The sequence below is a fragment of the Pongo pygmaeus genome, chromosome 6 (assembly GCF_028885625.2).
Source record: "Pongo pygmaeus isolate AG05252 chromosome 6, NHGRI_mPonPyg2-v2.0_pri, whole genome shotgun sequence".
In the NCBI taxonomy this organism is placed as follows: Eukaryota; Metazoa; Chordata; class Mammalia; order Primates; family Hominidae; genus Pongo; species Pongo pygmaeus.
Window position 1 is genome coordinate 129,491,554 of NC_072379.2, and position 12,054 is coordinate 129,503,607.

The 12,054-nt window shown below is 39.1% G+C and overlaps 1 protein-coding gene across 2 annotated transcripts in view; it reads right to left on the reverse strand.

Annotated features, from left to right (window-relative positions):
• The window catches only part of COPG2 (COPI coat complex subunit gamma 2), a 164,177-nt gene that overhangs the window by 96,359 nt on the left and 55,764 nt on the right, over positions 1-12,054 (reverse strand). For both annotated transcript variants that reach the window (XM_054497299.2, XM_054497300.2), the window contains exons 8-9: positions 10,877-10,963; positions 9,675-9,832 (exon numbers count right to left, since the gene is read on the reverse strand). In XM_054497299.2, the coding sequence (XP_054353274.1) occupies positions 9,675-9,832; positions 10,877-10,963 (245 nt within the window). The remainder of the gene's footprint in view (positions 1-9,674; positions 9,833-10,876; positions 10,964-12,054) is intronic.

Below are 12,054 nucleotides of genomic sequence, written 5' to 3' on the forward strand. Positions count from 1 at the left end.
TTTGGTCTTTGACGATGGTGACGTACAGAAGGGTTTTTGGTGTGGATGGCCTTTCTGTTTGTTAGTTTTCCTTCTAACAGACAGGACCCTCAGCTGCAGGTCTGTTGGAGTTTGCCAGAGGTCCACTCCAGACCCTGTTTGCCTGGGTAGCAGCAGCGGTGGCTGTAGAACAGCGGATCTTGGTGAACCGCAAATGCTGCTGCCTGATCAATCCTCTGGAAGTTTTGTCTCAGAGGAGTACCCAGCCGTGTGAGGTGTCAGTCTGCCCCTACTGGGGGGTGCCTCCCAGTTAGGCTGCTCGGGGGTCAAGGACCCACTTGAGGAGGCAGTCTGCCCGTTCTCAGATCTCCAGCTGCGTGCTGGGAGAACCACTACTCTCTTCAAAGCTGTCAGACAGGGACATTTAAGTCTGCAGAGGTTACTGCTGTCTTTTTGTTTGTCTATGCCCTGCCCCCAGAGGTGGAGCCTACAGAGGCAGGCAGGCCTCCTTGAGCTGTGGTGGGCTCCACCCAGTTCGAGCTTCCCAGCTGCTTTGTTTACCTAATCAAGCTTGGGCAATGGCAGGCGCCCCTCCCCCAGCCTTGCTGCCACCTTGCAGTTTGATCTCAGACTGCTGTGCTAGCAATCAGCGAGACTCCGTGGGCGTAGGACCCTCCGAGCCAGGTGCGGGATAGAATCTCCTGGTGCGCCGTTTTATAAGCCCGTTGGAAAAGCGCAGTATTAGGGTGGGAGTGACCTGATTTTCCAGGTGCTGTCTGTCACCCCTTTCTTTGACTAGGAAAGGGAACTCCCTGACCCCTTGCACTTCCCGAGTGAGGCAATGCCTTGCCCTGCTTCAGCTCATGCACGGTGTGCTGCATCCACTGTCCTGCACCCACTGTCTGGCACCCCCTAGTGAGATGAACCCGGTACCTCAGATGGAAATGCAGAAATCATCTGTCTTCTGCGTCGCTCAGGCTGGGAGCTGTAGACCGGAGCTGTTCCTATTCAGCCATCTTCGCTCCACCCCCTCCTTATCAATTTTCAATCAACTTTTCCTCACTCCATTTTCTTTGACATTTTGAAAGCTTTACATTCAATTTACGTTCTTTATATAATTAAATATTATATTAGCTATATCTATAATATTACAATAAAGTTTTATATTATTACCATATTTTCCTCCCATACAAGATGACAACACACATACACAGCATACTTTTACTTCCATCTAATACCACCTTCCTTTTTTTACTTTTGTTGAGACAAAGTCTCGCTCTGTTGCCCAGGCTGGAGTGTAGTGGCACAGTCTCAGCTCACTGCAACCTCTGCCTCCTGGTTTCAAGCAATTCTCCTGCTCAGCCTCCTGAATAGCTGGGATTACAGGCACACACCATCACACCCAGCTAATTTTTGTATTTTCAGTAGAGACGGGGGTTTCACCATATTTGCCAGGCTGGTCTCGAACTCCTGACCTCAAGTGATCCTCCTGCCTCGGCCTCCCAAAGTGCTGGGACTACAGCTGTGAGCCACTGCACCCGGCCAACCACTTTCCTTTTTTTTTTTAAAGCCTACAGCATCCAGTATTACCAGACAGTCTCGCATCCAAGTACTAACCAGGCCCAACCTTGCTTAGCTTCCAAGATCAGATGAAACCTGGCTTGTTTAAGGTGGTATGGCCATAAACTAATACCATCTTCTACACCATTATTTATCATGTTGTCATCCTCTGGAATTTTAGAGCTTGTTACTAATTTAAAAAAAATTATTTTTAAACATCAGTTCAGAATTATCAACTTTTCTACCCCAAATAAGAACCATCCAGCTAAGACACTCTCAAACCCCTGACCTGCAAAAATTATATGGAAAAATAAATATTTACTATTCTTTTAATCTGGTGTTACACATGACAGTATGAAAATCATACGTGAATTACTACAAAATTAATGTGCTCCTACCTCAGAGATAATCATTATACTAACTTTCAATAACATAGGTTAGTTGTGCCTATGTTAAGTCTAAAATAAACATAAATGGAACTATATAAAATGTATTCATTTGTGTATGACTTCTTGGTGAGATGTATTTATGTGATTATATTTAACAGTAATTGTTCATTTCCATTATTGTATACTATTTGACTATATGAATATACCACAATTTATTTTTTGATTCTAGCACTGATAGACATTTGGACTGCTTCCATTTTGTGGCAATCTGGGCATGGTGGCTCACGCCTGTAATCCCAGCACTTTGGGAGGCCGAGGCAGGTGGATCACCTGAGGTCAGGAGTTCAAGACCAGCCTGGCGAACATGGTCACACTCCGTCTCTACTAAAAATACAAAAAATTAGCAGGGCTTGGTGGCGCATGCCTGCAATACCAGCTGCTGGGGAGACTGAGGCAGGAGAATCACTTGAACCCGGGAGGCAGAGGTTGCAGTAAGCCAAGATGGCACCATTACACTCTGGCCTGGGCAACAGGAGCAAAACTCAGTCTCAAAAAAAAAAAAAAAAAATTTTGCGGCAATTATGAATAACAGTACTGTAGGCATCTTGTACAGTTGATCCTCGAACAACATGGGGTTAACAATGCCAATCCCCATGTAGCTGCAAATTCACATGTAACTTTTGACTCCCCCAAAACATCACTAATAACCTACTATTAATCATCTTGTTGATAACAAAAATAGTTCATTAACACGTTTTATGTTATATGTAATATATATTGTATTCTTACAATAAAGTAAGCTAGAGAAAAGAAAATATTAAGAAAATCATAAGGAAGAGAAGATATAACTATTCATTAAGTGAAAGTCGATCATCATAAAGGTCTTCATCCTCATCATCTTACATTGAGTAGGCTGGCATGGAAGAGGAGGTCTTGATGTCTCAAGGGTGGCAGAGGTGGAAGAAAATCCATGTGTAAGTGGACCCATGCAGTTCAAACCCATGTTGTTCAAGGATCTCAACTGTATGTCTTTTAACACACAAATGTATGCATTTCTGTTTGGTTATTTATAAGAAGCCAATTGGGATTGTAATTAGGGGTTTGTGGAATTTATAGGTCAATTTAAGAAGATGTATCTTTACAACATTGAATATTCCATAAATGTTATATACCTCATTTACTTAGGTCATACTTTAATATTGTGTAATTTTCTGTGTAGAAATATACACAAATTTTAGTAGATACATTCCCAAGGATTTGATTTCAATATAATTATAAATTGTACCATCTTTTTGATGGGTTGCTGGAATAAGAAATAAAACGACTTTGGATATTGACCAGCAACACTGGTAAATTTACATATGAGCTCTAATAGATAATGTACAGGTTATTTTGCATTTCCTATATATACAGCCATATTGTCTCCAAATACAGTGTTACGTCCTCCTTTCAAATTTTTAGATATTTTATTTTCTTCACTTATTGCACAAAGTAAGGCTTCTAGCAAAATACTATTTAAAAAATAAAAATAGCAGGCATTTTTGTCTCTCTCATCCACAATCTCAAGGGGAAAGCTTTTAATAGTCCACCAATAAGTATAAAGTTTAATGGAGTTTTTTTGTACTGTTGTCAGAATAATCATGTTCCCTTCCAGTCCTGGTGACAGAGATTTCAATCATGAATTGCCATTAAATTTTATCAACTGCTTTTTTCTGCACCCATTAAGGCATTAAGACTCTTCTGTATTTTTAAAATGAGGTATATTATGCTATGTTTTACTGTTAGATCAACCTTATACTACTAGAATAAACCCATACTGGGAAAAATTGGTCATTATTTCTTCATATATCTTTTTTGCTCCATTCTATCATCTTTGCTTCCGGATTCCAATTACATATGTGTTAGGCCACTTGATCTTATCACACAGTTCTTCAAGGCTCTTTATTTTCTTTAATCTGTTTTCTCTCTGTTCTTCAAATTAGCTACTTTCTCTTGCTCTATCTTCAAACTCACTAACTCTCTTTGACTCTCTCATCAGCCATCTCTAATCTGCTGTTAAGTCCATTCAACAAATTATCTGATTCAGTTATTGCACTTGCTGGGGCAGAATGGCCCCCCCAGAGATGTCTATGTCTTCATTCCTAGAACTGATGAATATGTTACGTTACAACATGGCAAAGGAACTGTGCTGATATAATTAAAACTGTCACCTAAACTACCCAGGTAGGTGCAATCTAATCACATGAGCACTTTAAAGCAGATGTGCTGAAAGAGGCGGCAGAAGAAATGTGGCAGAAAGGCAAATCAGAGAGATTCAAAGTGCAGCTCAACACACCATTGCTGGCTCTGACATGTATGAATCAACATGCAAGGGACTCAAGAGAGGCCTTTAGTTGTTCACTGAAAGCATGAGAAGGAATACAGGCAACCTCTAGAGGCACAGACTAACCTCCAGCTGAAAGCCAGCAAGGAAACAGAGACCTACAACCTACAGTCTCAAGGAAATGAATTTGGCCAACGACTTAAACGAGATTGGAAGTGGATTCTTCCTCAAAGCCTCCAGTAAGCAACAGCACTCCACCAACATCTTCACTTTAGCCCCATGAGGCCTGTGTCAGACTTCTAATCTACAGATCTGAGATAATAAATGGATCTTGTTGTAAGCCATTACATTTAATGGTAATTTGTTATGGCAGCAATAAAAAAAACTAACAGATTTTGGTACCTGTAAGTGAAGTGTTACTGCAACAAATACCTCAAATCGTAGAACTGACTGGAATTAGGCACTGGGTGGAAGCTTGGAAGAATTTTGAGGAGCATGATGGAGAAAGCCTAGTTTTGAAGAGACTTATAAGAAATCTGATCTTAACCTCAGCCTCCCAAAGTGCTGGGATGCCTATAGTCCCAGCTACTCAGGAGGCTGAGGCATATGAATGGCTTGAACCCAGGAAGCGGAGGTTGTAGTGAGCTGAGACTGTGCCACTGTACTCCAGCCTGGGCAGCAGAGGAAGACTTTAAAATAAAAAAATTTAAAAAAAAAGAAAGAAAGAGAGAGAGAGAGAAAGAAAGAGAAAGAGAAAGAAAGAAAAAGAAAGAGAGACAGAGAAAGAAAAGAAAAGAAAGGAGGAGAGAAAAGAAAGAGAAGGAAGGAAGGAAGGAGAAAGAAAGATCGATCGATCTGGTTTTTAAGGACACTGCTGATCAGGGCTTATGAACTGCCTACAGAAATCTGGACTTAAAAGACGCTGTAGTGAGGGCTCAGAAGGAAGTGAAAAACATGTTAATGTAAACTTGAGTAAGGTAGATCCTTGTTATTATGTATTGGCAGAGAGTTTAGTGAATTTGTGCCCTGTAGTTATTTGTGAAGCAGAACTTGTAAATGACGAAGTTGGATATTTACTCGAGGAAAATTCCAAAAATGAAGATGTGACCCAGTTTTATCTTGCTGTTTACAGTAAAATGTGAAATGACAAAGTTCACCCATGGAGAGCAACTTTGGCCTGTGTCCCTGAGTTCCAGCCTCCCTGCAATCTTCCCTTCCTGACAGCCTATCCTATGAATTTTAGATTTGCTTAGCTGGCCCCCAAATTACATAATCAATAAACAAATCTCTACTATTTATATCCTCCAGGTTCTACTTTTCTGGTTGAATCCTGACAGTATTTTTAAGCTCTAGAATTTCTACTTAGCTCTTTTTGTAGTTTCCATTTCCCCTGTTCATTCATGATAACTATTTACCATTAAAGTCATGGACAAGGCTGGGTGCAGTGGTGCACACCTATAATACCAGCACTTTGGGAGGCTGAGGCAGATTGATTGCTTGAGCTCAGGAGTTTGAGACCAGCCTAGGCAACACTGCGAAACCCCATCTCTACAAAAAGCACAAAAATTAGCCAGGTGTGGTGGTGCATCCCTGTAGTCCCAGCTATTTGGGAGGCTGAGGTGAGAGGACTGCTTGAACGTGGAAGGCAGAGGTTGCAGTGAGCCAGGATCACGCCACTGCAGTCCAGGCTTCACAACAGAGTGAGAGACTCTGTAATAAATAAATAAATAAATAAATAAATAAATAAATAAATAAATAAAGTCATGGACAAATTTATAATAGATGCTACAAAGTTTTTGTTTGCTAATTCCAATGTCTGGATCATATCAGGGTCAGTTTCTATTGATTGCTTTTTCTCTTGCCTACTAGTCACATTTTCCAAATTCTTTGTACTTCTGGTAATTTTTACCATCATTAAACCTTGTAATGATATACTGTAAAGACTCTAGAACTTATGGAGTTTCTTTAGCACGAAGCTTGGCTGGGATCAAACTCCAAACTTTATTTCCTCCATAGTGAGTTGCAGCTGAATTCTCCATTCAGTTCTTTCATCTTACAACTACTGCTTTTGGCAGGTCTCCTAGAGTATTCTCCTATATATATGTAAGTTCAGTTGGTCAGCCAGTGATTTTTGCAGAGCTTAAAATTCATTTTGAGACTCATTCCTTTTATGGCTCCCTCTTTTCCAGGTTTTCCATTCTAAGTTTTCAGTTACTCTTCCAACCTCAAACTGTCTTGACCACTCTGTCCAGAAATACTGTAGCTTTCTGTCATCCTACACTGAGGAATTATAGAATGCCTTCAGGAGAATAGCAAAAAAAAACACAAATTTCACCCAGTATAGCTTTTGTCTTTCAGGCATCAACTGCTTCCCTCCAGTTTTTGCTTGCTTTTCACCACTCCCCAATATTTTCATACTGTTGTGGGTTATCTTCATTTTGGGAAGGCATAGCTTTGTACTAATGACAAATATTATTTGCAGGAGGATTAAGCTGGCCAAGCTACACCATTATTGGAAGGAGGAAGCTCAACCAAATATTTTTAAATATTCCATTTTATCTTCTCTGTTGACATTTAAGATCTATACGTTTTACAAAGATTTTTGTTAGTTATAATATTCATCCTCAAGAGATTACAACATTCATCCTTATCACAGTGTATCATCAAACAATATACTACTGCATGAATGATACAAAAACTTTACAAATGTCCATTTTTCTCCCTCATGCCCTTCATACTACTATTTTCATATATTTCACTTCTACATATATATAAGCCCCACAATTTGCTGCTGGTTTTAGTAAAAATTGTATATATTTATAATTTACCTACATATTTACCTTTTAATTTACCTACACATTTACCCTTTCTCTTGTTCTTCATTCCTCCTGAAGATCCAGGCATCCACCTACTATCATTTCTTTTTAGCTGGAAAAACTCCTTTTAGCATCCTTCATGATGCAGGTATGCGGACACAAATCCTTTCGGGTTTTTGTTTCTTCCTGGTTGAAAATGTTTTAATTTCACCTTCATTTGGAAGAATACTTTTAGAGTACAGAACTCTAGATTTTCAGTTATTTGTTTCAACAATTTTAAGATGTCCATTATCCTCTCGTATCCATTTTTCTAATGAGAAGTCAACCATTCTTATTTTTGTTTCCCTGAATCTAATGAATCTAATGTGCCTTTTTTTAAAAAAACGGCAACTTTCAAGCTTTTCTTTGATTCTTTCTCTTTTGGTTTCAAATTTTTACTTGTGATATATATGACTAGGTTATGATTAGGTGTGGCTTTTATTTATCCTGCTTGAGTGTCACTGGCCATCTTGGATTCATTTTGGGTTTGTTGTTATTTTTTGAGATGGGGATCTCACTCTGTCACCTGGGTTGGAGTGCAGTGGTGACATCTCAAGTCACTGTAACCTCCGCCTCCCAGCCTCCCATGCTCAACCGATCCTCCCACCTCAGCCTCCTGAGTAGCTGGGACCACAGGCCTGTGTCACCATGCCTGGCTAATTTTTGTATTTTCTTCTGATAGAGATGGGGTTTCGCCATGTTACTCAGGCTTGTCTCGAACTCCTGAGCTCAAGCGATTCACCTGCCTCAGCCTCCCAAAGTGCTAGGATTACAGCCGTGAGCCACCGCACCCAGCCCCTTTCATTCATTTTGGAAAATTCTCATCCATTGATATGATTTGCCTGTGTCCCCATCCAAATCTCATCTTGAATTTCCACGTGTTATCGGAGGGACCAAGTGGGAGGTAACTGAATCATGGGGGCAAGTCCTTCCCGTGCTGTTCTCATGATAGTAAGTCTCATGAGATCTGATGGTTTTAAAAATGGGAGTTTCCCTGCACAAGCGCTCTCTCTCTTTGCCTGCTGCCATCCATTCAAGACGTGACTTGTTCCTCCTTGCCTTCCACCATGATTGTGAGGCTTCCCCAGCCACATGGAATTGTAAGTCCATTAAACTTCTTCCTTTTGTAAATTGCCCAGTCTCGGGTATGTCTTTATCAGCAGCATGAAAACAGACTAACATATCCATTATCTCTTCAAAGATTTATTCTGCTCCATTCTGTTTCCTTTCCTTCTGAGACTCGTTACACAAGTATTAGGCTTTTTGATATATTCCCTAGGCTTCAGACGTTCTATTCTTTTATTTTCTTTTCTTATTTTTCTCCCTATGCTTCAGTTTGGACAATTTCTATTGACTTGTCTTTAAGTTCTCTAATCTTTTTTCCACTGTGTCCAATCTGCTATTAAGTGCTTCAAATAAATTTTTATTTTTGATATTGTATTTCTTGGTTCAAGATTTTTTTTTCTAGTTTCTATTTATCTATTGAATTCCTTACCCATTTACACATTTTGTCCATCTTTTCCACTCTTTAGTGGAAAGACGTAATTTACAAAAGTTACAAAAGTTCACTTTACAAAACTCCTTTGGTGTTCACTTTACAAAAGTTGTTTAGAAGTCACTGCCTAGTAATTTCTAAAGTCACTGCCTCCTAATTTCTGTATGTGGGTCATCTGTAAGTCAGCTTCTACTGACTGTTTTTTTTCCTTTTGTTTATGGGTTACATGTCCCTGCCTCTTTGTGTTTTTTGATTGTTTGCTAGACACTGCTTATAAAGGTGCAGTAGAGACTGATGTAAATAATACTTATCATTAGAAAAGTGCTTTTCATTTTTGGCAGCTAAAGTTGATCTGGGTCAGGACTTTGCTGCAGCTTTAATTAAATTCAGTTATCTGCTGTTTACAAATGATCTAAGGAACAGATCAGGCTTCCCCTTTCAGCAGGGCATTAGTAGTAGTGGCAGATTCTAGAGATCTTTCTCTATGTTACACCTCAGTTTCCCAGGCCACATAAGAAATCTTTATTTTAGAGCTCAGCCATAAGCCTTCAGGCTGCAGAAGGGGTCTTCTTTGCTCCCTAGATCCATGCCCAGCTTACTATACCTCAAAAGATCTCTCTTTCCTGCCCTTCCCTAGCCTTCAAAAGACTGCTAAAGTATATCTGGTCACATCTTATGTGCCTCAGACTTGCGGAATGATCTTGGGCAAATCACTAAATGCAGTACTTCAACATTCTCTTTTATAAAAATAAAAGGGATAGATAGGATAATTCTTAATGTCCCTGCCAACTTTCATATTTAATTATCTATATATCTTATGATCAATGCATACATTTTTTGTTCAATATCAGTTTGTTAATGTGCTATTAATAATTAAGTACATATACAAGAGCATACATTAAGGTTAAAAAAAAGTGTGACTTGAAATTCCATAATTTTTAAAAAAAATTGAAAAACATCGAAGTCATCTGTAAAGTCAGCACTGCCCTAAAAAAATTCATAAAGGGAATAAACTGTAAGGTATATTAACTTTGCAAATGGAAAACAACCCAGTTTTAGGTGAAGACACTTACCCATCCTCAGTTTCTTTTAGTAAGCGACTGGCAATTCGGATCAGCATGCAGTAAGCAAACTGTGACTTGAGACCAGATTTAGTAAACTTATTCAACATCTTGGAAACAGCAAGTCGATCATTCTTTCTAAGGTGATACAGGACTCCCAATGCATGGTACTAAAGAACATGAAAAAGAAGGTAGCACACGGATTAGAAAGACGTCAAAATATTTACACAAAAATAGAATTACATGGAACTAGATTAAAGATTTCTTTAAAATACCCAGGTCACATGTAAACAAATATTTTTTTCACACTGAACTAAACACAGGCAAGACTAAAAAGATTAAACATTTCTAATTTACCCCCCAGAAGCTGTCAATTCAGACTGGCAGGTATAAGGGAGGTGACATACAATCTGAAGATGGCTTTAGCAGGCTCAACACTGGCTCACACATCCTCAGTACACACGCTCTCAAGTCCAGGGCTTTACTGGTGCTATATGTCTCTACGAGTGGCTTTACATCATCTGTGGCCACCTTAGTAATTAAAGGATTAATCTCCTAAAGCAGGCTACAAGAGTGTCATTATCTTGACACTTCGTATAAAAACACATGATCAGAGTCAGGAGAACGAGAGTGTTTCCCAAGGGAAAAATGACTACTCTGTTTCCTAATAACTGAATATGCTACCATAGAAGTTATAAACAACAAAAGGGCATAAACACCCTCTCAAATAAAATGGGGTACTTTACATACAATTCCCAGTGAAGAATTTAATCTTGTTCCTCTTAAGAATAACCTAATAAATATCAAAAGAAGCTCTTTTTTGACAAAATGGTTTCAAAGTTTCATGAAGTAAAAGCTGCTCTGTATGATTTTTATAATGCCTATAATCAAGGCCTCAGAACTTGGAATTATCTTTTTACACAAATTATTTTTCAAATAAAAGACTGCAATGAGCATCTCAATCTACTACTGAATATAACAATCTTTCCCAAATATTCCTACAAAGGGTCATCTAGCTTCTATGAAACACTTGAAGGGCAGTATTCAAATGGCAGTAATCATAATTAGTAAGATTCCTACTTCAGAATACGTACTAGTAGCTGCTTAATTTGCGTGTAGTTAATGTTTATGTAGGGAATCAATACACTGCCCCTACAATACAGGTTTAAAGAATGCTGATCCTGAGACAAGCTAATGTGATTCAATGACAGTACCTGGACCATAATATTATCACTTGATGCAGCTTCTTGGGCTTCATTGATCCAGCGCTTAACCACATCATAGCTTATCTTCATCATGTGCTAAATACAGAAAAAAAAATGCGAATAAATAATGCATGGTCACTAGAAGCTTAGAAACATGAGTTAGTTTTCTTTGAAAATCACAGACATTTCCCAAGAGGAAGAAAACTATGTAGCTCTTGGTCTATTTTGTGTCTCTACTCCTGGAGCAACTGATAAACCAGAAGTATTTTCTCCCATACCTGTTACAAAGGTGAGTATATGTAAGCTAGGAGAGGTGTGTAAAAGGAAGTAATCAAAGAGGAAGAATAGGATGGGGATGGACAGTCAACAGAATGGTGTTTAAATAACGTTATCATAACAAGCTTTACTTCCAGGAAACTCCCCTGGAAGAAAGAGAGTACTAGTATATTCTCTGCTATAAAACTCAGCCAATTATATTCCAGAATCAGGAACTCTTGTATTTAGATGTCTTACACATTCACACATAGGTAACTGATGTTAATCAAATGCAATGTGATAGGTTTTAATGTATAAATTGTGTTCTGCTGAAAAACGGAAAGAAAAATATATTACTAAAAAAAGACCACTTCCTGGGAGGAAATTCAGAAGTGGGACAGGAAACTTTGGATTGAAGGATACACGTAGACAAAGGGCACCAGAAAAAGCAGAGGACGAAGAGACAAGTAGTAGAAGTCATAAAGGCAGGTCATAAAGAAGATATTAAATGAAAGAAAATGGCCCTAGGTTTCTTCCCTGTCCCATACCCCACACTTACCCCTCTTTTATTATGTGTACAACATAACTTTCAGATTTCCAAAACCTTTCAAACATACAAAAATTTTATGTTTTTAATTGCTCAATGATCCTATAGATCAGCAATCTCCAACCATTTTGGCATCAGGGATTGGTTTTACGGAAGACAATTTTCCCATGGACAGAGGGCAGGGGGATAGTTTTTGGATGAAACTGTTCCACCTCAGATCATTAGGCATTAGATTCTCATATGAGGCCGGCAACGTAGATCCCTGCATGCGCAACTCACAATAGGGTTTGAACTCCTATGAGAATCTAACACTGCTGCTGGTCTGGCAGGAGGCGGAGCTCAGGCAGTAATGCTCGCTTGCCTGCCACTCACCATCTGCTGTGCA